The sequence below is a fragment of the Carassius auratus genome, chromosome 49, assembly GCF_003368295.1.
Source record: "Carassius auratus strain Wakin chromosome 49, ASM336829v1, whole genome shotgun sequence".
Taxonomy (NCBI): Eukaryota; Metazoa; Chordata; class Actinopteri; order Cypriniformes; family Cyprinidae; genus Carassius; species Carassius auratus.
The window spans coordinates 15,488,347-15,514,188 of record NC_039291.1 but is presented as its reverse complement, the minus strand read 5'-3'; the positions used below and the strand labels follow the sequence as shown (position 1 = coordinate 15,514,188).

Genomic DNA, 25,842 nt, shown 5'->3' with positions numbered 1-25,842 from the left:
AGCAATTAGTAATTGTAGAAAGTTCAGTACACTAAGAAGCGATGAGATCTGTTTTACTCCAGTACCTACAGTAGTTACAGGTTTATTTAATCACAAGCATCTTGTCAGAAGCAGTGGGCGAAGTGGAAGTTCCTCTGGTCTCTGGACTTCCTGATGCCTTGATGTCAATCATGAATGTGACACTCACCCATGCTCACTGAGATGCACACTGTTTAGTGTTTGGCCATTTCAGAATCAGAGGGAGCTAGAAGAACAAGACCGAGGCTCTCGGTGGACGTCGCAGCATGTTTAAGAATGGGATGTGCATCCTTGCTATTGAAAGAAGACACAATGAGTACGATGACAATCTGATGCTTTTCATATGTGATGTGAAAATCCAAAACATGGATTTGGATGGCTTTTGCGCTCCTGCTCTACAGTTCAAGTCTTAACCAGAGAAATGCTTTGTCATTTTAATGTATAGCCTATCGATCAAGTGAATTTTTTTTTCATTCTGCTTTTTTATATATGTATTGTTGATGTGAAAGCTTCAAATAAACTTTTTTTTTTCTAATTTAAATGTGCTTTATTCACAGGAATGCTATTTATATTCAGTACTAACTTTTATTCACATTATACCTCTGAATTGTAGGTATGCCTATTTCTGACACACACACACACACACACACACACATATTTCCAAATAAAACATAAACTTGTTTTAACTTAAAACATCATAATTTTCTCACAATTTCTCCACCTCAGAAATAATTATATAAAAAAAGTTTATATCTCCCAAATCTGAGAAAAACTGAAGTGAGAGATATAAACGTATAATTTTATAATTATTTCTGAGGTGGAGAAAATGTGAGGGGAAAATACGTCAGAATTATGAATTTATCTCAATTATTTCTTGAAATTCCTCATTTATATTTTTCAAAAATGAAAAAAAAAAAACATTCAAATTACCATTGTTATTATTTTTAATATTACTTTTGATGTGGCTTAAACAAGCTTCTGTAGTATTGTATTCTAGACAGTAAATGATTATATATGTCAGATATCTAGTTCATCATAAGCAGCTGTTCTCGTGAAATGGAAGTGAAAGCGTGTTTTAGCAATTACTTTCAAAGTTCTTCTAGTAACTAAAAAAGAAAGAACATTTTAATTGCAACATTTCCAAAACAATGATGGTAGATTCAGCATGACATTATCAGTTCTTTCATTTGTCACAGCACAATGATGATCACATCTACAGCATGAACGTGAAACAAAAATTACTAACTGTGATGGGGAACCAACTTCTGGTTCTGGTTAATATGACTGAAGGATGTCACAGCAAAGGCCAGTGCTGCATCATGTATGCGAGTATATCACTGTGTGTCACTGTGTATCACTGTACATGTGTATCACTGTATATCACTGTACATGTGTATCACTGTATATCACTGTACATGTGTATCATTGTGTATCACTGTACACGTGTATCACTGTACATGTGTATCACTGTATATCACTGTAAATGTGTATCACTGTATATCACTGTACATGTGTATCACTGTATATCACTGTACATGTGTATCACTGTATATCACTGTAAATGTGTATCACTGTATATCACTGTACATGTGTATCATTGTGTATCACTGTACACGTGTATCACTGTACATGTGTATCACTGTATATCACTGTACATGTGTATCACTGTATATCACTGTACATGTGTATCACTGTATATCACTGTAAATGTGTATCACTGTACATGTGTATCACTGTACATGTGTATCACTGTATATCACTGTACATGTGTATCACTGTATATCACTGTACATGTGTATCACTGTGTATCACTGTACATGTGTATCACTGTATATCACTGTACATGTGTATCACTGTATATCACTGTAAATGTGTATCACTGTACATGTGTATCACTGTACATGTGTATCACTGTGTATCACTGTAAATGTGTATCACTGTGTATCACTGTACATGTGTATCACTGTGTATCACTGTACGTGTGTATCACTGTATATCACTGTAAATGTGTATCACTGTGTATCACTGTACATGTGTATCACTGTGTATCACTGTACGTGTGTATCACTGTATATCACTGTAAATGTGTATCACTGTGTATCACTGTACATGTGTATCACTGTGTATCACTGTAAATGTGTATCACTGTGTATCACTGTAAATGTGTATCACTGTGTATCACTGTACATGTGTATCACTGTGTATCACTGTACATGTGTATCACTGTATCACTGTGTATCACTGTACATGTGTATCACTGTATATCACTATAAATGTGTATCACTGTGTATCACTGTACATGTGTATCACTGTGTATCACTGTAAATGTGTATCACTGTGTATCACTGTACATGTGTATCACTGTGTATCACTGTACGTGTGTATCACTGTATATCACTGTAAATGTGTATCACTGTGTATCACTGTACATGTGTATCACTGTGTATCACTGTAAATGTGTATCACTGTGTATCACTGTAAATGTGTATCACTGTGTATCACTGTACATGTGTATCACTGTGTATCACTGTACATGTGTATCACTGTATCACTGTGTATCACTGTACATGTGTATCACTGTATATCACTATAAATGTGTATCACTGTGTATCACTGTACATGTGTATCACTGTATATCACTGTAAATGTGTATCACTGTGTATCACTGTACATGTGTATCACTGTGTATCACTGTACATGTGTATCACTGTGTATCACTGTACATGTGTATCACTGTGTATCACTGTAAATGTGTATCACTGTGTATCACTGCACATGTGTATCACTGTGTATCACTGTAAATGTGTATCACTGTACATGTGTATCACTGTGTATCACTGTACACGTGTATCACTGTGTATCACTGCACATGTGTATCACTGTGTATCACTGTGGCCGTGGGTTTTAGTAGCAAACACAGCTGCTGTATCTGCTTACAAAAGCTTTGTCCTTTGTGTGTGTGTGTAGCATGGGCTGTGCATGCTGAAATCGTCCATACATTTTAAAGGGAAGGTTGTTCTGTTAAAAATCCTGAATATTTAGCTTAATTTCAGTTCTCTGTAGTATTTCAATGTTTGTTTTATAATTGAACCTAAAAGTATAAACTGCATTTAAGTTTACCTTTTTCTTTAAATCCTGGCAAAAAAGGGCATTTTCAAAGGTGATATTTGGAAGCATCAGAAACTAATCTGAAAAAATTGACAATTAAAACATGATTTGTGCTTTGTTCACAGTTTATGGGTCAGTTTGCTTTAGTGTTATTGTCAGTAAAAGGCTGAAACACACAATCATGTAACTGCCTGTTAGAAAGAAATTGTCTAAATTAAACAATTTGAATAAATAAGAAATGACAGCATTATTAGTGCTCTTGTTATAATAATTTTTGGTCCAGCAGAACTGAGGTCAGCTTATTCTGGTTTAGTAACAACCCTTTTGAAATATGAAAGACAGTTTGTTACAGTTAGTTGTACTTCTGTAAATGTGCAGTAATAAGGCATTAGTCATTATTGCCAAAAATATAATGTAATTTCTCTAAATAAAAGAATTTTAAATAATTATAAATGTAAACCAAATGATGAAATGTTATTTGATTTATGTCTTTAAAGTTTTAATTTTAGATTTGTTTTCTTTTTGTTTTCTTTTTATTATGGTCTGTCACTTGTTAGAAAGCATGTTTTCTCTGTAAGTGTTATTTCCTCCATTCTAATTATTAACCTGGGTGTGATGTTTAGTTAATTATTAACTATTATTAATCCTCATTAAATTCATATTCTGTAGTTGTGTATCGACTTATTTACTGATCTTGATATGTTAAACTTTGTCTTTTTTTTCTTTTTTTTTAATAATAAAAAAATCACTTTATTGCATAATGAGCGGCACATTTTTTTCCCAATCAGCAAATGTTGAGTAACTTTTCAGGTTTTACTTCAATACATTTACCCTTTTATGCAGCAGCAGATCAGCCAAAGGTCAGTCTGCAGATAAGGTTTGAAGAAAAGCACTCTAGTTTTCCTAGAATTTGTTCCTATTGATGAGAAAAAACAAACATGCAATGAACGAGATCCACCACCGCCTCCTACTTTGAACCGAGATGACTGCACCTTCGTTTCTAAACTGTTGCATGGACATCAGAAGTCTGACATGTCCAAAAGGAGACGCATGTTGGCGCCCTCTGCTGCCAGCGGCATATGTGAGCAAGGTTTAGGAGTTAGTAAGTGCCACAGCTCGAGCAAATTTATTCTGATTGAAGGCCTCGGAGCAAAGGCCTATTTGCGGCAGGAGTGCGCACGATTCGCTACTTTTGTTTTTGTACTTAGAATGATTACAGCTTTAATTTAGCCCCATAACCATGTTAGTATTTTAATTCAGATTATTTTTAGATATAAAATGACACGTAAGTCTACCTCTGTGGACGAAACGGAATTTCTGATTTTCTGTGGAGTGTGGAATCTGCCGAGCTGAACTCCGCGATGAGCTGCCATGCGCTCTACTTCCTTGTTAGTGAGTCGGTGTGAGAGGGCGAGAAGTTTCAGACCCGCACAAGTATGTTGGGATTTAAGTAACGTTTTCGATGGTATCTTCCCTTTGGAAAGCTTACCTCGCCGTTTTTACCTCGTCACCGGGAGGACAGCGCTATCCGAGCCATGGAGGCGGATTTAAAGGCGGTTGTGAGGCGGATCTACTAGATTAGCACAGCTGCTAACACAAGCTCTTCATCAGATGCGTGGAGCTGGATCACAACTCGAGGCTTTTATTGACTTCTCCGACGCCTTTTAAGGATTTTTCCCGATCTATGTGCGCTGGGATGGTTAGATGCGGTGTATTCGGTGTGATCCGGTCGGGATCGGTCGCTGTGTGAACACACAGACGGTTATCTGTGCTAGAAGAGGGCTTGAAGAGGCTTTCAATGTTTGGCTTTGTTCGCCGGGGACTGAAACGCGAGCGATAAAAGTGCGATATTAAATGCCGAACACGGAGCTCGTGTCCCGCGAGGGCCGGGGGAGAAGCCCGCCGCCGCAGAGTAGCGTTAATCAGAGGGAGAGACGGAGCAAGAGCCGCCGAGAGAGGCACCGGGAGAAGCGGCGGTCCTCGTCCTCCTCCTCCCGGAGAAAGAAGCACAAACACCGGGAGAAGCAGCAGCAGTTGTGGCCACAGCACGAGGCGCTTTACGACGGGGATGTTCGGACTTTAGTGGAGTACGACGACGTGAGCTCGCAGTCCGAGCGCTTCTCCGGGAGCCCGTCGCCCAGAACCGACACGCTGTCCGTGGACCGGCTGAGCGGAGCCGAGCTCCGGGACTCACGGAGGAGGGACGGGACCGGCGGGGCGGAGGAGGAGACGACGAGGAACCGGTCCAGCCCCGCGCTCAAGTCCCGCAGCGGCGTGAGGAATCACGACAGCAACGGAAGAAAGCCTTCGTCCGCGACCCAAGCCGACAAAAAGGAGTCGAAGAGACACAAAAGCAAGTCCAAATCCGAGAAGGATCCTCCTTCTGCCTATAGAGAGCCTCCGCAGGCTTACCGGGACGACCGGGAGGAGCTCCGGTCCTACTGGAGGAGCAGCCCTAGCCTCCGAGCAGCGGAGAGTCCCTACGGGGCGCCCTACTCCTACGGATACCAGGAGTCTCCTAACACAAACTTCCCGTTCATCTCCAGGAGGAGCCCCAGGAGGCCGTCACCGAGCTCGACCTACTACGGGCGCGATTCAGAGCTGCACGGCGCCTATACCGTGTCGAAGTCTCCGAGCTCGTACTCGAGCAGCAAGAGGAAGCGCTCCCCGTCCAGCCCCCGCTGGCGCCGGTCCCCGAGCTACGGCCGACACAGTCCCTACGAGCAGGGCGAGGTCACCGGCAGCCCGTACCAGCGCCGGCGCTCCCGGAGCCCCAGTCCCGACAACAGGTGAGACACGGGCGTCTAAAGCGCTCGAGGAGGAGAGAGGCTTACTGTGTGTTAGTTAGCGACTACACTGGATTTGTAAATGGTGTATAATTGATGATAATATTGGGAGGAGTACGACATGTGACTCGATTCGATTTGAGTCGGTTCACATAAATTCTGTGAAAGAATCAACCCGAGCGGTCAATTCAGTTGACGAGAATCGATGAGTTGAAATGAATCGAGTGTTTGACCGAAATATGTCGAATTTGAACAGAACCGACTCTTTCGATCATCGAAACGAGTCGAGAATCGACGAATTGGAGTGAATCGAGTATCTAACTGATAGGGTTAATAGTTATTTACTTTAAACATTAGCATAAATGATGCATATAAAGCATGCTTGATGTTTAGTGGACTGTATGAGCAATTAAAAAAAAACGTAATTGTTTCAATAAATATTATTTTGAATGATTTTTCAGCTAATCAGTGTAAACTAATCTTACTATTGATTACTGTAACACAGATTATATTTATTGTCTAAGTGACTTCTATTTTATGAGTTGCGTTTGTATTTTTTTTCTATCTCTTTGTATAATAGTTTATATTACAAATCCTAAGGGTAATCTTAATTTCTCCCACTACTTTAATCAAAACATTAAAAAGTAATAAATCTACCTACACTGTTAAACAAAGATCCGTTTATTAATATTGTTTATTATTATTATTAATGTTGTTGTTATTATTATTATTATTATTATTATTATTCTCATAGTAACTTAACAAACTGTAATAAATATGGTATTTTGGTAGAAACTTGCTGTATTAATTGGCTGAAACTATGAAAAGGATATTATTGTACTTTTATAACAGCTTGTTTGTTTGTTTGTTGCTTTTCTCTGTCAGATGCAAGTTCATTTTTGTATATTTATTCTTATTTTTGTATAATTTGCACAGGTTTTTTTTAATAACCCAGACCTACAAAAGGTGTAGCTCCAGTCTCACATTCTGTACAGAATACCACAGTTCTTTCATATTAAAATTTATACACTTTTTTTTTTTTTTTTTATCCAAATCAATCATGTTTAAAATGACAATACTTCACAATCAATGGAAATGTCAGACCGTGCTGTTATTTTCCGACTGCTGTAGACATCACTGGCATTTTTGAAGACCGTATAATCTTTATTTGTTTACTATTTAGTTATAATCAGCACAAAAGTGTAGAAGACCTTTTGATTCGATTCATTTGACCTTTGCAGTCTTTGCACCCACTGTTAACTCTTTCCACTCTGTGTGAAGAGCGAGGCACACACGTGTTGGTGGAGATCACGTGAATCGCAGGCTTTATAACAGAAGTCAAGCTTAATGACGCTCTGAAGCCTGGACTTTACAACATGAGCGTCTCTTTCCTCCTGTGTTCAGAACCGAGTCAGTTTCATAAAGGGCTTCGTCAGTTGTTTTAATACTTGTAATGATGGTTGTAATTATAAACCAGATAAGTGTAATCTCAGTTTGAGAAGCAAATTACCTGAATTTTCATTGGCTGATTCAGTCATGATGTGGCTCCATCCGCTTTGCTGTCAGATGATTGCACAAGCAAATAGCAGAGACAGTGGTCATAAACTGGGGATTATTTCCATTGCTTTTGTTAGTAGTAAGTTCTAAAAGTGTTTGCGCATTAAACTGCTGTTTCGTTTATGATGAAGGCCACATATTTGCTATTCCTTTTCAAATGCTCGTTTGGTAACAATATAAGTTAGTTTCAGCATTTATCTTTCCATTTATTGATTAAGGACTCTCAGATCACTTAAATGCAGTTTGCATTGTAACAAGGTAAAAGCCTTGGTAAGTGGTTTCATAAGTACAGGAAACCAAAGTTTATCTGATCTCTGTATTTGAATACTGTCTTGGATTAGAGTTAAATGTCTGTTTTCTATCTTGAGAGATGTTGGAGGGAAGCTGATGATTGTAGCAGTCTTTTATTCTTCGCTGAACAAATAGTCAAACCAAAAATTATATTTCTGTTTGAGGTTTATGATGATCAAACACTTGCACTACTAGGGCTGCACAATTAATTTAGTTTTCTAATTGTGATTTATAATTACGGATGTTACAATTGCATAATCGTTCAAAGTGGCAAGTAATCGCTTAAAGTCCACTTAAGTTCTGCGTGCTTAGGATGTGTTTCTTTCTATGTTATCTTAAAGGTTTTAACATTGTTTCAATTTCAGTTAAATTATAATACCATTTATATGTTTACTTTTTTTTTTTAAAGAAGAAACCCACCCAGTGTATAATTGACATTAGAGGCTTAATACTAAAGAAAAGCAATACAAGTTTTTCAGTTAGTGTTTTTAGCTTATTTTCATCTAAAAAATATGGCATGCAGTTGCTTCAAAGAAAGTATTAACATCATTCAAAAGTAAATTGTCGTAATCGTTAGAGGTCGACCGATATTTTACCGATAGCTAGGTTGGACCACACTAATGATTTAATCTAATAATTTAAAACCATGAAACTTATACTATTTTCACATTTCACGTATTACATGATTAGAGCCCTATGAAATGTCTTTTGTTAACAAATTATGTTTTAGCATGTCTAATTATTTGAACGCATAAAGCAACGTATTTTTCTTTTCTCTTAAAGAAGCCTAATGATTTTTTTCCTTCAAAAATTGTATTTACATTTTTGTTATCAAATTAAGGCATGCAACAACTTTTATTTGTCTTATAATTACTGAAAATTAAGCAAACTTCTTTTTTTTTTTTTTGGCAAACTAAGGGGATTTACTATTAATTAAAACATGGAAGAAATCTTGTCATTTATATAGGCTATGTAAATTCTACTCAAAAATACTTCAAAACCAGACTTTTATTTTGACGAGTTGCCATGAATATCTTTACAATTCTGTGCATGTGATATGAACACTTAATGATTATCTAATCAATATAAAAGAGCAGCTGAGTCTGGGAGAACTCACCGGTATCACACACACTCCGGACGCATCGCGTTAAACTCCAGCAGTGGTCTAAAACGGTTTATTTATTCACCAAACGGACACAAGTTGACTTCAAGAATGAACAATGAGGCAAATATAAGTTTGAAGTTCAGTGTTTAAAAAACACAGCAAACAGAAAGAGCGATCTATATTATAGTGTTATAAATGAAGAATACAGACTTTATTAGAGCCACAGAAAGACTATCGGTGCTGATTAATCTGCAAAACAGATACATCGGTCGACCTTTAGTAATAGTAATAATTTAGAGAGATTAATTAACTGTTATGTTTTGTCATAACCATCTAGTCCTATACACTACCATTCAAAGTTTAGTTTCCTTAAGGCGGGCGTATACGTTGCGATTTTTGCTGTCGTACGAGTTCGCATGCAATTTTTTTCAGTTGTGTGGAAATCGCGTATGCTTGTATGGTCTCGGCTCGTATCATTGGCGATTAATTACGAGCAGAGTGGCTTACGAGCACTTCCCGACCTCCCGATCATTTTTAAACATGTCTAAAAAGTTTGTGAGCTGTCGGTTTGAATTCGTGACATGTGTGCGGTTAAACGAGCCGATTTGTTGATTTATCTGAAATTGACCAATCACAAACTAGGAAAACCACAGAAGAAGAAAGAATAAGACGGCAGCGCCACAGCGAATGTTGACTATTGACCAGGAGGATAAACTCGCTGAAGTCTGACAGGAACAGCGAACACTGTATGATGTTTCTAGCATCGTGTTCCAATGCCTTTTAGTTCTCTCTCTCTCTCTCTCTCTCTCGCTCACTCTCTCTCACACACGCATATGTAGTTTACAGGGACTCTCCATAAACGTAACTGTATTCTATACTGTATATCCCCATACACTACCTCTATCAATCACTGAAAATGCATGATTAATTTATATATATTAAACACCGTACAGTATTTTTTTTAGAGCTATTTGGTTTACGAGGGCACAGGAATTGTCCTCACGAACCATGTTTACATTGTAATACCTATTTCAGATATTCATAAACCATATACAAGCACACACACACACAGGGTAACCAAACGTCCCGGTTTCCTATTGCTGAAAAATAACCTGTACGTGTAGGAAACAGTCACGGCTTGTATCAATATTTTATATGATGTTATTGAGAGAGGGAGAGCAGTTAAATTAACGTATTTTCCAGACTATAAGTCGCACTTTTTTCATAGTTTGGCTGGTCCTGCGACTTATAGTCAGGTGCGACTTATTTATCAAAATTAATTTGACATGAACCAAGAGAAAACATTACCGTCTACAGCTGTGAGAGGGCGCTCTATGATGCCAGAGATGCTGCTCAGTTCTCCTGTAGTCTACACTGAGCAGCATAGAGCGCCCTCTCGCGGCTGTAGATGGTAATGTTTTCTCTTGGTTCTTGGTTCTGAATGAATGCGGTAGGCACGTTCGACTTGAAACAGCGCTGCACAGAATGATCACCTGTATAACATCAAAGTACAGCGAGAGCGATTCGAATGCATTGGATGTGTGTGCTCTCTATCGCGCTCGCAATACTTTAATGTCATACAGTGATCCTTCTGTGCGTGCACGGTGCGATTGTTTCTGGAATTCGCGGGTTGTAAAATCGTGTCGTAAATCATCTCGTCCATACGATTCTCAGATAAACTCACTCGTACCGTGTGCGTGGACATACGATCTTCCGACCATCCGACACGTTTCTTCCATCTTTATCTGACCCTCTAAATTTAGCATTATTCTAATTCTATTCTTAAAAAGACCTCGAACACTAGCTTGCTTTATTCTTTTTCTGTTCTATCTGTTTTCTTATGTATTATAGCCCTTGCTACGTGTACTGTGTTTAAGCTATACTGAGACTTATAGTACTTGTATATTATTGCTCTTTTTTTTTTTTTTGATTGCTTCCATTGTCCTCATTTGTAAGTCGCTTTGGATAAGAGTCTGTTAAACGATTAAATGTAATATAACCTTTATACATTTCTTTTGTCACTTCAGGGCTGTCGCGATAACCGCAATATTGTAATATCGCTCTATTGACAAGCAAACCGCAGAGGAAAGATAGCAACCGCAGAAACCGCCGCAACCGCAGTGCTCAGTTTATTTATTTATTTATTTATTTTTAATGAGGCTGTGGCCTTTTTGTTTTTTTAATTTGTCACTGTGCAAGCAATGTTAAATTAATTAATGATACAATATGGTTACGACTGTAATTTTCTCGCGAGCCTTTGTAGCGTGCTTCGTTTGTTTTGAATAAGCCAGCTGAAACGATGGGAGGCGCTCGATCTTGTCCCAAAACCTAATCTCACTTCGCCAGTTTGGGAACATTTCGGCTTTCAACCCAATGAAAAGGGCGAGGCAGCGGATGTAGATGAGCCGATATGCAAAATCTGTGGCAAAGAGGTTCCTGTGACGCGGCAATACATCTAATTTGAGGTCATCAGGACATTCTAAAACCCTTAACGTGAAAAACGCTTTCACGTGGTTTAATGTACTAATACAGTGATATTAACAGACCAAACTCACTTAACATCATATTAATAAAGTATACTATCTACAAAAATTCAGATGATCCCCGAATATGAATTCAACGCATTTAATAACACGTTAAGCCTTTATCTTTACCTTTATTAACGTGTTATTAAACGACTTGCATTCATAATCAGTGCTCAACCTTTTTTTTTTTTTTTTTTTTTTTTTTGCACATAGTATACTGTATTAGTATAATGTTTAGTAAGTTTGGTTTTTAAAAATCGCTGTCTTAGTACATTGAGCCACATTAAGCGTTTTCTTATAACGGTTTTCTATGGTAGGAAAAGGCTTAACGTGTTATTAAACGAGTTGCATTCATATTCAGGGCTCATCTGATTTTTTTTATAGATAGTATACTTTATTAGTATGATGTTCACGGTAAGCATTTTAGAGTGTCACTTTTGTGACTTATCAGTTTAATGCATCCTTGCTTAATAAAACTCTTAATTAAAACATCGGGCTGGCTTCAGACATGTTAAATGGTAGTGTATGTCTTTCTGCTGGAAGACTCGAAATGCTGTTTTCTGCACTGTGAACTTACAGTAACCACATGCTTTCAAGCTCCAAATATAGTAAAATTTGATTCATAAAATTAGTCAGTAAGACTCGTTGACTATATTGTTAGACATCTTAAGCCATAAAAGAGATGTGAGTGGGGAACAGACCCAAGGGGTTTTCAAAACGACATCCAGATATCAGTCATTCTCAAAGAGATTTCTCAATATCCGCCAACACAGCTTTATAGAAATGAGCAATGTCAGTTCAGACACGGTGAGCCGTTTGCTTGATGCACAGGGCTTGACAATTTGCGGGGATTCTTGATATTTTGCTAACCTCTCTCTCTGTGTGCGACTTTTAATTTCACTATTCAAGATAGAAATCATTCCCTCCACTGATCTGTCAAAATAGATTTCACACATTCAAACCTCATTAAGTTTGAATTTGTACATATGTGAACTTGATGCATAAAGGTGCGCTGTATTTATATTGTTTGCTGCCTTAAATGTTGAAGTCAGGTAGATTCTGATTGGTTGCCAATTAAAGTTGCGTGAGTAATCGTTAAAAGATTGTGATCTCGATTCAAACACCCACGAGATCTTATTCCTAAATGACAGTGATTTCCCCATTTCGATTAAACCATTGAGAAGTACAATCACAGCAAACATTCAAACTATGACCGAAGTTCTGGGATAAACGTTATAGTTATATAAATGTTATAGTTCGGATATAAACACTGATGTCCATTGTAGTGATCAGAATAGAGTAAATCAAAAGTAAATTAAAAAACGTTGCTTCATCCAATAATGAAACAAGCGAAGCCTTAATGAGATCACATTGAATCATTCACCTCAAGAGATTATAAAGGATATATCACTCAAGGATTTATCATTTCATTTGATTCAGCTCCTCCTTCCTCGGGTGTTTTCCTCACTTCCCTTGAATCCTGAAGGAGTGGAGCTCAGACGTGAAGAAAGGAAATGAGGATCCACAAATAAGAATTGAGAAGCACCCCCTGATTAATCCTGTAAAGAAACAAGCAAAGCCTTTATTAGTGACTCGTTAAATCATTCACTCATCATTCAATAACACTGATTTACTGAGTCATTGAATTATTCATTCAACTGGAGCACAAGAAAAGATCATTCAAATTAATTGGATGTTTTTTAATAGACTGCAGCAATTAAGTAAATGTTATTTTGTTTAGTTGTCTATTCAGAATCATCCTCTATTTTTATTTATTCATTATTTAATCGTGATCCTCAGTTTCTCCAGAATCGTGCGACTCTACAGTTAATGGTTTTCGTTCATCAGATGCGAAAAAACACATTAGGAAAGTTACTCCAATGATATCGTTCCCTCCGTGTTTGCTCAGGAATGACTGACACGAAGCTATCGCATGACTTCAGAAGGCTTCTTTGTAATATAGTTTAAATATGTCATTAACTGACTTCTTGTGGCTTTTTATGGTGCTTTTGACATTTTTGGAGCTTGATGGTCTCTGTTTTCTTTGTATGCAAAAGATAAGGCAAGAAGGTCTAATATAATTTCTAATTCCGTCCTCCATGGAAAACAGATCGTGCAGATCATCATTAATTCATTGTGCTGTTGCTTTCAGGCGGACGGGAAAGTCGCGCAGCAGGAGCCCGTACCAGTCGACGCGCCACTCTCGCTCGCACAGCCGTCACAGACACTCACGGTCCCAGAGTCGGCCGTCCAGTCTGTCCCCCAGCTCCCTGACCCTGAAGAGCAGCCTGGCCGCCGAGCTCAGCAAGCAGAAGAGAGTCAAGGCCGCCGAAGCCGCCCGCGTCAAAAACTCCAGCAACACCTCCACCCCAACCAAGGGCTCCTCGTCCTCCTCCAGCGCTCCTCAGCCCAGTCCTGTCACCAACCACACCAAGAAGACCAGACCCCCATCACCGCCTCCGCCGGGGGCCGAGAAGGGCCCCAGAACCCCGGTGTCCAGTCAGCCGCAGTCTCCTGTGGAGCGACCCGTCAAGAGGAGCTCAGACGCCTCTCAGTCCAGCAGAGAAGCCAAGGTGAAGGAGGAGAAGAAGAAGGGAGGACCGACCGTGCAGCTGAAAGACAAGGAGCGAGAGAAAGCATCTGCTCCAGCTTTAGCCTCTCTTCCTCTGACAGACAACCATCTGGATCATCTGGACGGAAGCGACAGGTGCGTCTCCAACACTGATCTCTGAAAACAGAGCATCTCGAGTATTTCACTTCATTGCTTTATAAGTTCCCCAAGGTTTTTGCAGGTTCTCAATTTTTAAAGACCCATTTAAGTGAAGAAAGTACAGTGGCCGAATTGAAGGGAACACAGTACATCAGTATAATCTGTAATTGCTAATGTATAAATGAGTTTTTAACAACCGTTTGAAAATACAAGCTCAGCTAGAATATGAAAAGAACGTCTACTCTACAGTCTTTTCTCAGTATTTCTGTCTTGTTTGTCCAGCGTTAATGTCTAAAGACTTAAGGAATTATGAGGAATTTATCAAAATGTGAGTATGATTAAAAGAACAAATATTTGCCAGTGAGCTCAAAAGACTAGCTTCATTCAAAGGAAAACGTTTTCATTCCTCATTGGCAGATTGGCAAACTCACTTGGTTTTGTACACTTTCTCAGAAAACAAGACTTCATGTGTTCATTTTCCATCTCCGGTAAATGTATTTTGATGTTTGTCCCACAAAACAAGACAAAAATACTGTGGAGGATATTAGGTTACCTTTCTTTGCAGTGCATACATCATGTAGCGCCATGACTTTAAAACTTTCTGCTCTGATTTGTTTGGGGGGTTGGATTGAGACTTTAAGACTTTTTGAAGCCTTGGATCCACACTGTGTTGGATTGTGCTTTGTTTTTAATGTATCCACTGAAAGCCTCCTTTTTTTTTCCTCCTATGACAGTGTCTTGAAGGAGTCTTCAGCAACCTCAGGGAAGAAGAAACCCGAAAGGAAAGCCCGTCAGCTCCTTGCAGACCTCCCTCTTCCTCCAGAGCTCCTGGGCATCGCCCCTGGTTCGCCCCACAGCCCGCCCGATGACAAAAAGACGCCCATCCCACGGAAGAGACCCAAGTATGTAGTCAAACACTGACATCTACTCAGGTTAGCAGCGTTAAACCTCACCTGCGTCTGTTCTGCAGAATATGTGGCCCACGCTTCGGAGAGATCAAGGAGACGGAGATCGATTGGGGAAAGCGGTGCGTGGACAAGTTTGAGATCATTGGGATCACTGGAGAAGGCACTTATGGACAGGTGTACAAAGCCAAGGACAAAGACACCGGTGAGATGTTCTCAAACATCTATATATACCTTAACAGTAATATTGAAGTCCGTGCTCATGTGCTTTAATTTGATCGGTAATGCATTCTCAGACCTTTAGTCTCTTAATGTAGCTCATCTGTCTTTCTGGTTTTGTGTATTCAGCCGAGTTGGTGGCTCTCAAGAAGGTGCGTTTGGACAACGAGAAGGAGGGCTTTCCCATCACAGCCATCAGAGAGATCAAGATCCTGCGGCAGCTCAACCACAAGAGCATCATCAACATGAAGGAGATCGTCACTGACAAGGAGGACGCCTTAGACTTCAAGAACGACAAAGGTATCGCTTGGGACTGACCCATCCTTTGGCTCAGAGTGTCTCCTCGCCGTGTGATAACCGTGTGGTCTTCTCTCAGGGGCGTTTTACCTGGTGTTTGAGTACATGGACCACGATCTGATGGGTCTGCTGGAGTCCGGTCTGGTGCACTTCAACGAGAGCCACATCAAGTCTTTCATGAGGCAGCTGCTGGAGGGACTGGACTACTGCCACAAGAAGAACTTCCTGCACAGAGACATCAAGTGCTCCAACATCCTGCTCAACAACAAGTCAGTGCACACCAGATTAACTGCCTTATAGCCTTAGAATATTAGCTTGAATGTGAATGAACATTATGATGGAGGCAGATAAGCTGCTTATTCTCGTTTTATTAGGATGACAGTATAAGGGACGTATTAACTTTTGTTCTCACCAACGTTGTATCTCACCCAGATAAGCATTTTGCTAACATCTGACACAGATCAGAATTTGGTGCACACGGTTTTTCGCATTCGATCTGAGTCACTTCCAAATGTGGTTTAACGGCTCGTTTTCTTAAAAAAGAAAAAAAAAAAATATATATATATATATTTATAGAGAGCTTGCTCGCCCAATGTAAGGGCGACACGTTCCCATAAAAGTGGTGTTTTTAATACCAGTGTGCTGTTTCTGCTTGCGTTTTATTGAGATGGAAACTTTAGATCGGTAAGAAATTGTCCATTCAGGAGCTGGTTTTCAACCCCTGCCCTGTGAATTATAGAAATACTTGATGTGAATTATAGTGATATAGTGTAGTAAAGCGATCAGTGCAGACAGTTCTTCTGGGCGGGGATGTATTTTAACACAGATATGGGACACCAGTCGTGTCTAAAGTGAATGCAAACATATCAGATCTGGGTATTTAAGACTTTTTAGCCTAATGCAGCCTAATGGACCAAAATGGGATTGGAGTCCACAATGGGTTGAGTGCAAAGTCAACTGGGTTCTTATATTTTTTGGTCCACTTAAAGTGGTCTAGGCTCTTTTAACCCTTTAGAATCTGAAGCTAGTGGTGAAAAGTGTTACGGTCACATGAACACAGCTTGGTTGGTTAAATAGGACTGACCACCATTAGATCGGATCATTGTGGACTAGACTTTCACATTACAGCAGATCTAACGTGTGTGTACTGTCCTGCAGGGGTCAGATCAAGCTGGCAGATTTCGGATTGGCTCGTCTGTATAACTCTGAAGAGAGGTACGTCTCTCCATGTGATTCAGCAAGCCGTAATGATTCGGGTGAACCGAGCAGACTCTGACTGTCCCGTGTGTGTGTGTGTGTGTGTGTGTGTGTGTGTTCCCCAGCCGGCCGTACACTAATAAAGTGATCACTCTGTGGTATCGTCCGCCCGAGCTGCTGCTGGGAGAAGAGCGGTACACGCCAGCCATCGACATGTGGAGCTGCGGGTGAGTGAGGAAACTGAGCTGTTAATACACACGTCCCTCCAGACTCCACCTGTTTACACCCTCCCTGTCACACAGGTGCATCCTGGGAGAGCTTTTCACAAAGAAGCCCATCTTTCAGGCCAACCAGGAGCTGGCTCAGCTGGAGCTCATCAGGTAAGAGGAGCTGGATGCAGACGGGATGTTCCCCTTCACAGTCTGAGATTCAGCTGACCTGTGTGTGTGTGTGTGTGTGTGTGTCCGATCCAGCCGTATCTGTGGCAGCCCGTGTCCCGCTGTGTGGCCCGACGTGATCAAGCTGCCCTACTTCAACACCATCAAACCAAAGAAACAGTACCGCCGGAGGTTAAGGGAGGAGTTCGCTTTGTGAGTAACCAGAAATGAATCAAACCAGTCTGGTCTGTTTTAAGGGCGTTCTAGCTCATGACTACAAAGGGTTAAATGAACATCGTGTCTTAACTCACCCTTCCACAATTACAGCCAGAATGAGACACTGATACAAAATGAAGTGAATTTATGATTAAAACAGGAGTAGGGAATGAAATCTCCGAACTTCGTTTTATTCTGACTTGCTTCATTTTGATCATTTTCTCTTCCTGTTTTGTAAATGTGCTTTAATTTCAAGAATCTTTAGACATTTGCACTGGAAGACGAGACAGAAACACTGTAAAAGCAACAGATTTGCATCACTTCTTACAAACTTTAAACTGTTGCTGATACATTTGCATTTAGATGCTAAATTGAGTTGTGTTCCATTCGATTCATTCCTTAAATTTGGTCTTAAAGTGATTTAAATGTCTTTTGATTTACCTTCATAAAACCTGCAAATATTTCAAACCCTAATCTTTTACCAGATTTTAGATTTATCCTAGAGTTCTGCTGCAATTGTAAACTTATTTTTGGTGGGAAGATGATTGTTCTGACTTTTAGACGTGTAATGTTCTGTAAATACGAGTGTGAGTGCTATCTTCAGGGGGATATCTTTATCACATGAATGTTTCAGTATTCCTCTGATGGCCCTGGATCTGTTCGACCACATGCTTGCGCTGGACCCGAGCAAACGCTGCACTGCAGAACAAGCGCTCAGAAGTGACTTCCTCAAAGACGTGGACCCCACCAAGATGCCCCCCCCAGAGTATGACATCCTGCTGTTCTTGCTTTTACCCTGTTTGATTATAATATACCAGGTTTTTTTTTTTATTTTGTAAGCAGCTATGCTTTTAATTGGTGTGCTTTCGCTATTTGTAACTTTTTTTATTTTTTTATTCCATGGCGGGAGGAAACAAAATAGCAATATATAAATACAAAGTTGCAGCTGCAATATAAAAAGAGAGAGAGTTGCAATTAACTACAAAAAAAATTGGGTTGCAAAAAGGTGGAAAACTTCCAGGATTTTTTGGAAACTTTTCAGGATTTGGGGGAGTATTCCAGGGATTTTGGGAATTTTTTTTCTGCCCTTTGCAAACCTTTGAAAAAAAAAAAATATTTCTCTGCAGAGAGGAAAAAGTTGTAATTTGAGAAACCCGGAGTTGCTAGAAAAAAAGTGAACTGTGAGATAGTCGCAATTAATGTTGATATTTTTAAAAGTAAATGACAACCTTTTAAAACGGTAATAGACTAAACCTAGCAATAAGGTGTTTTTATTTTATTTTTTCAAATTGTGCTTTTTTTCCCTCTCTCTCTCTCATAGCTCTGAATAATAATTAACTTTAGTTTCAGTGAATTAATGCATGCTTTATTTGTTCTCAGATGCCAGTGTTTGAGCTCTGCCCCTCAGTGTGATCTGATACTCTTTCTTTCTCTCTCTCTCTCTCTCTCTCTCTCTCTCTCTCTAGTCTTCCTCTGTGGCAGGACTGTCATGAGCTGTGGAGTAAGAAGCGGCGGCGGCAGAAGCAGATGCCGGAGGAGCTGAGCGCCCCTAAAGCCCCTCGGAAGGAGCTGGGTCTGGACGACAGCCGCAGTAACACACCGCAGGGTTTCCCCTCCGCCGGAGCACACAAGGGTCCGAGTGCTGCTGCCGCTGCGGCCCTGCTGGGTAAAAACACCTGCACTGACACTGATGTCCCTCACACACCAGTTACTCTCCTGTCCTGGGTCAGAAACTACCCAGAACACCCGCATTACACCTCGGCTGCGTGGTGGAAGATCACATCGTCTCATAGCAGTCAGTAAAGACTGGAATACACTACACCACGATTAAAATGTGACCAGATTGGAAAACACTAGGAGTCAGATTTACTAGACCGGCGTATTAGCATTAAAGCACAATCTCATAAATGCACAGATGGGAGTGTAAAGTTCTGACAGTGCACAAATAAAAGCATGATCTAAAAAGGCTCAGCGATGACCAAAGCAATCTACCAACAGCTGTGTGATCACAAAATGGGACAATGGGTAAATTCAAGTTTAGTCGTCTTAGTTTCTTTTGAATAAGCCGTGAATATAGACCTAGAGGAAGATAAGAAACTCTACAAGACTTATGCAACTGATCTTAAAGGAAATGCATTTGTTAATTAATGTAGTCGTCTTTTCTGTGTTTCAAAGAAACGTAAAAAATGAAAAAAGCAATTCACTCACACATATACTGAATAATTTGATCTATTATTAAAGCACCAAGTGATGACCTCTAAAGCATGCAAGTGAATGTGTAAGGATCGTATGCACTGGTATTTCGCCTCTTTTTGACTGTCAGGCGCGTCCAGACGTCAGCTCCGTTCACTAAAGAGAAGCAGCTTTTGAACAGGACGTCACTAGTGTAGTTAGTGTTGAGCTGGTATTGATCAAACCGTTCAATCTTCACTCGTCTGTTTCTTCTAGACCCCAAAGCCCCCTCCTCACAGCTGACCCCCGAGCAGCTGGCTGTGCTTCTGAACCTCCTGCAGTCCAAGAGCGGCCCGGGGGGGTCCACGATGAACCCGGAGACGCTTCAGCAGCTGACGCAGGCCTTGCCCCCCGCACCGCTGGAGTCTGAGAGACCCCCGGAGCCGCCTCCGCTCCCCAAAGTGTCCAAACCCCCCCAGCCGCCCCGCACCCCACCCATGCCCAAGCCGCCTTCGCCCCCCGCCCCGCAGCAGTCGGTCCAGAGCGACGGAGAGGCCTCGGTCACACAGACCGCCGTCACCATGCTCCTCGCTCAGCTCCTCAAGGGAGAGGTCATGGGGTTCGAGGGGGGCGAGGGGGGCGAGGGGGGCGTCTCAAACCCTGCAGCTCCACCTGAGCCCAGCCCTGTGTCTCCAGGTAATGACACGTCATCCTGAACATCTTGGCTGTGTCGGGAATCTCATATTATCCGTGTAGGGATATCACTTTGGAATTAGAAATGACTTGGATTAATAATGTATTCAAATTTTTTTTTTTATTCATCAAAAACACACTCCTTGAAACAAATATTGAGCAGCACACCTGTGTTTAACACTGATAATAATCAGAAATGTTTCTTGAGCAGTAAATCATCATATTATTCTGATTTCTGAAGATCATGTGACACTGAAGACTGGAGGAATGATGCTGAAAATACAGCGGAGCATCACAGAAATACATTACACTTTAACACAGATTCACACAGAAAACATGTTAAATGGTAGAAATATTTTACAATATTAGTTTTTTTCTGTATTTTTGGTCAAATAAATGCAGCCTTGATGAGCAAAAAAAAAAAAATTTAATATCTTACAGATCCCTAACTTTTAAACAGAGGTGTACATGAAACGGTGCTCTCAAAACACAACACTAAAGTGCAAAACATTTATTATTCTCCCAACTTATTTCATTCCACTTTTCAAAAGCAAAAATGCATTCAGTGTTTGGTTTCTGTAATCCGTTCTTCTGCTGTCTTATAAATCTGTGATCATTTCTTCTGTTAACATCAACACGTTGTAACCAATTGTACGGTTTGCTCGTTTTTATTCAAAACCACAAAACATTTTTTTAAAAGTGCCGAACCATTACATTTGAGTGAATGGGTGAAATCAGTCGAATGCTTCTCATCGGCTCTTCAGCAGGAAGTGTGAGATTTCAGCTGTTTCTGTGTGTGTTTCTGCAGTGTGTGAAGTCAGCGGCTCATCCTCCAGACCTCTAGAGTCTCTCTCCATCCTCCCGCCGGACCAGAGACCCCCAGAACCTCCAGAGCCGCCCCCCTGCGCAGACCTGGACTACCGACAGGCCCCCGAGCCCCAGCCGGAGCGAGCCCCAGGAGACGCTCCCAGACCTCCGGAGGGACCCGGCTACGGGACGGACTTCAGCCGGCCGCCGCCTCCGTTCGGATACGCAGACAGCTACCTCGGGCACATGATGGGGGGCCACCCGCCTCTGGCCCACAGCAGCATGGTGTTCAGCGGAGACCAGGACCATCGCTTCGAGTACAATCCCAGCGGGCCGCCGCCTCCTGTTCCCGCTCCGCCGCAGGCCTGGACTTCCCCCTCACAGTCGCTCCCGCTCGGGTACGTTCCCCATGTGAACACGGCAGCGCTGCGGGGCAGAGGACTCCCTTTCTGACGTCTCCCCGAACCAGCACCAAGCAGAACTGGAGGAACAGCTCGCGGGGACACATCTTTTGCGTTTCCAGAGCTGTTTCCGGTTCCCCTGCGATTGAGTTTTGTAATCGGTTCTACTGCTGTCTTTTAAATTAAAACTGTACCTTTGCGTGTGCACTTGCCGTGCATGGGGAAGTGTTTTTATGAGCGTCTCGGACTAGTGTTATAATGATGTTTTGCACTACTGAATAAAGTAGGTGGAAACTAGTGAAGGTGTGACGGAGGAATGTGCTGTATCTGCACACATGACCAGTAACGGAAGTCCTTTCCTTTTTTTCGTTCCCTTTTTTTTTTTGGTCAGTCATTTTTTTTCTTCTAATGATTCATTAATGATGGTCTCTGTCACAAGGCTAGCACTTCTGAGCTGAGCGAGTGAACGATCAAAGCCGTTTCTCTCGCCAGCTCTCGTCTACAGACATTGATTCATTAAAAGAGACTGATTTCGAGGAGATGAGCAACAATGTCTTTTGTATGAAGATGTTTTTTTTTCCCCTTTGGCAAATGTTTATTAAAGAAATGCCAACCATTTAATATGTACTGGTATTTTTAATTCTTTGTATATTTTTGCATATCATGTGTGTGTTTGTGTATATATCTATAATCAGATGTGCTCACACTGCCGAAGTGTACATGTGTTAAATACATCAGCAGTGAAGTAAACAACAACAACAACAAAACATGTATTAGAAAACTAAACTCACAGTATTCTTCCATGAACTATTTTCTCATTCATGTTAGTAAAATGAGTTTGAACACAACTGAAGCGATCTCTTAATGTGAACTACATTGAAAATACACATTAAATACTTTATACCTTTATAGAAAATAAGCTCACTAAATATGGAGGACCAAATCTGCAGAAATTAAAAAATGAATAAATGTAGATAAATAAAATAAATGACCTCGATTAAAAACATTCATTTTTAATAAAATTTAACCCTGATTTTTTTTTTTTTATTACGTTTTCCTTGATGTATTGTATTGTTTTTTATTATTCTTAACCTTCATTTACTTATTCTCTCATATATATATATATATATATATATATATATATATATATATATATATATATATATATATATATATATATATATATCTAGTGTTTTTTTTTAGTCTTTACATATATTTATTTACAATGTATATATATTTAGTGTTTTTTTTTAGTCTTTACATATATTTATTTACAATGTGTGTGTATATATATATATATATATATATATATATATATATATATATATATATATATATATATATATATATTTATTCTTATTTTTTTTTCTTATTTTTTTTTGGCAAAATATTTTTTTTTAAATAAACGAATAAATCTGGAAATAAATACATATGGGAGTAAATAAATACAAAAATTAATGCTTGAATAATTAAAATTAAAATAAGTAATTATAGAAAACGAAAGAATAAGTAAATAAAAGTTTAAAAAAATTAAATGTTAAAAAAACAACAACAGAAAATCATACGTATAGGAAAAAGGGAAACATAAATTTAAGATTAAATGTTATTACAAATTAACTATATTTGTTATAATCGAGTTGTATACTTCCTTCAGCCGACATTTTTTAGATCAATATGGTACGGTTATTTTATTGACGTCAGTGTAATAAGTTAGCTCAAAGGTATACAAAAATGTGCATGTAATAGATTGGGTTATTAATTACAATTCTCATCATATAATTATAAATCAGAAAAGAACTACAAACTTTGCATTTACACACACACACACACACACACACACACATAAATAAAAGAAGAACATTTGGTAGTAATAAAGCATATTTGCATGCTTACCGTAACCATATATTAAAACATGTATATAGAAATGGAGAATTCTCCGGCGTGTGTTGTTTCAGTCACAGGTGCATCACCACACCTGACCGTGTCCTGCTTCTGTGCTCAGAGATCGAGCACAAGTTCTGCTGCATCTGCACAGAGGAGACCATGTGGCGGCGGAAGTGTGTGTGTGCGCGCGCGCGTGTGTGCGTGCGGGAGCGAGGACTGCGTGTCCACGGAGCAGCTTCTGCATGGTTACGAGCATGGCCTTAGCCAGGCTTTGACAATTAGTGAGGTCCAGGGGTTTCTTTAATAACCCCTATAAATACAACTAATTATATACTCTAACACTTGAAAAGAGACAGAAATGTAGATGTTTGTGGAGAGATGCTCATATTTAAATCATACCCTATTTATGGCATCAAAGTTTGTTAATAATATTATTATGGGGTGGATAAGTTTATCAATTGTTTAATATACATGCGAACCGTTATACACGTTATTACCAAAGTGCCACATAAAAAAAATTCACCGTATTTTCTCCGTGTGATTACATTAAGACAGTTTGTTTTGTTATTAGATTTATAAGACCACGTCTTAAGTGTAATTTTTCGAAATTGATATTTAAGCTGAATAAAGAAATCTTTCCATTGATGTATTTGTCAAGAGGACAGTATTTAAAAATCTGGAATCTGAGGGAGCAAAAAAAAATAAAAAATCTAAATAATGAGAAAGTCGTTTTGCAAATGATTTCTTAGCAACGCTTATTACTAATGAAAAATATATTTATATATTTATTATATAAATATTTATATATTAGAAAATGTCTTCATGGAACATGATATTTACTTGATATCCTAATGATTTTTGGTATAAAAGAAAAATTCATAATTATAACCCATACAATGTTGTCACGTATGTAAATGAGGGATGCATTGTGTTCATCGTGTGTTATTAGTCATCATCATCTTAAAAGCTATAACCACAAATAAGTAAATATTATAATGCATTAAAACAGTTGTTATGATTACTCGTGAGACGATACAACACTATGCATTCATTATAATACCTTAAAGCTGCGTTATGTAACTTTTGACGCTCTAGCAGTTAATAAACAGAACTGCTTGCGTCTTGCGGAAGAACATCGTAGCCGGAACTACTTCTCTCTGTTTATGTCTATGAAGAATCACAAAGGTACTGGGTTACTCCGCCGCGGTATCCCCGAAGCAATCTAAAATAGTCCGAATATAAACACTTATTATAGGTGCACCCTAGTGATTCAGGACAAGCTAAAAACACGGTTTGGAAAATGGATTCATGGTGTACTCGCTTATTATGTTCATTTTTCTACATTTTGAACACAAACAAAGTTACGGACCGCAGCTCTGATTGGTTGTTTTTAACCGGGAGCGATGGAGTTTCTGCAAATGGCAATAGGACACTGGGAGGAGCCAGAGGAGCTTGATTTTTTCACAGATTATCTGTCTCATATTCTACTGTCAGGACATAATGACCGGTTTAATAAATATGTAAAAAAAAATTGAGTCTACCAAACATGCTCCACATCTGCAGCCGGACGCTCCTCTGTGAAGGAGCAAGCATGATCCCCAAACATTATGTTCCTGTACTGGAGGTGTTTATGGTTTTAAGATGCTTTCAGAACTGTTAAGGAGAGAAAAGTCATCCCGAGAAGAAAAGCAGCAGGTTTATGCAACGTCATCCTCTTTTAATTATGCATATTTAGGTTTGCCCTTATCCTATAATGTTAACTGCAACAAAACCATGAAAGTCAGAATTTTTCTTTTCACTGCAAAATATATAAAAATAAATAGTCCAAATTGTGAGCGTAAAGTTGCAGTGACCTTTATTTTTATTGATCTTTTATTGCATGGAGGATACAAGCTTGCATAAACCCAAACCTGACGAACAGCTTCTGTGGGAGAATCAGGAGTCTTTATATGTACAGTATTTCAATACTATACAACTCATTATTTTAAGTTATACACTATCATAGGAATATTCTCTATGCTGGAATCAAGTAACAGTGCCTGTCTTACCTTAAAAAAAAGGGAAGTTATTTACTGTACATTGTGTTTGTAGCTTTAATATTATTTAAACTTATTCCATTCATTCTTAACTTTTTCATGTGAAACCTTGTCAGAAAATGAAGCAGGATGCCGCAAATAAATGCATCTAATGCCTTAAATGAACATGTGAAACAACCTTAGTTCTTGTTGCAGTTTGTTTTCGTTTTTTAATGAGAAGGTGTGCTTTTGAAATTGCAAGGAAATTTTGTAGATTTGCTTGGTTTCAGAATATCATTGAATAAAGAGAATCTGTGATTTCGAATGCCTTTTACAGTGACGTCTGAGTTTCTGCAGAATTATGCATAAAAAATAGTCATTTAAATATACGTTTAAACAAAAACTAAAAAGTGCAACAGGTAGACAGACAAATAAGACAACATTTGGTTTCCAGAATGTGCGTTATGCTCGTGATATTGGTCCACAATCACACGACAAATCCTGATGAGCGTATACTTCAGTCCTCCGTTCAAGCCTTAAATCGAGCTCGGAGAGATCA

General features: G+C 39.4%; 2 protein-coding genes across 5 annotated transcripts in view; one reads left to right on the top strand and one right to left on the bottom strand.

The window, feature by feature from the left end:
* Positions 1-4,383: 4,383 nt before the first annotated feature.
* LOC113066342 (cyclin-dependent kinase 13-like) lies at positions 4,384-22,232 on the top strand. Its single transcript, XM_026238249.1, has 14 exons — positions 4,384-5,915; positions 13,543-14,097; positions 14,835-15,002; positions 15,071-15,210; positions 15,354-15,524; positions 15,601-15,790; positions 16,680-16,736; positions 16,844-16,945; positions 17,021-17,098; positions 17,192-17,308; positions 17,946-18,077; positions 18,778-18,977; positions 19,760-20,179; positions 20,985-22,232. Exons 1-14 carry the CDS (start codon positions 4,981-4,983, stop codon positions 21,434-21,436), a joined length of 3,717 nt encoding a protein of 1,238 aa, XP_026094034.1. The 5' UTR covers positions 4,384-4,980; the 3' UTR covers positions 21,437-22,232.
* Positions 22,233-25,106: 2,874 nt separating this feature from the next.
* LOC113066341 (piezo-type mechanosensitive ion channel component 2-like) overlaps positions 25,107-25,842 on the bottom strand; it is a 109,534-nt gene continuing 108,798 nt past the window's right edge. For all 4 annotated transcript variants that reach the window (XM_026238244.1, XM_026238245.1, XM_026238246.1 and 1 more), the window contains one exon: positions 25,107-25,842. This exon is cut by the window's right edge and continues 600 nt beyond it. The gene's annotated coding sequence lies outside the window, so the exon portion shown is untranslated.

Excerpts from the sequence above, each read along its gene's own strand:
- LOC113066342 (XM_026238249.1), top strand. The coding sequence starts at position 4,981 with ATGCCGAACACGGAGCTCGTGTCCCGCGAGGGCCGGGGGAGAAGCCCG. Across the intron at positions 5,916-13,542 it reads AGCCCCAGTCCCGACAACAG|GCGGACGGGAAAGTCGCGCA; the intron begins GTGAGACACGGG and ends TGTTGCTTTCAG. Across the intron at positions 16,946-17,020 it reads ATCGACATGTGGAGCTGCGG|GTGCATCCTGGGAGAGCTTT; the intron begins GTGAGTGAGGAA and ends CCTGTCACACAG.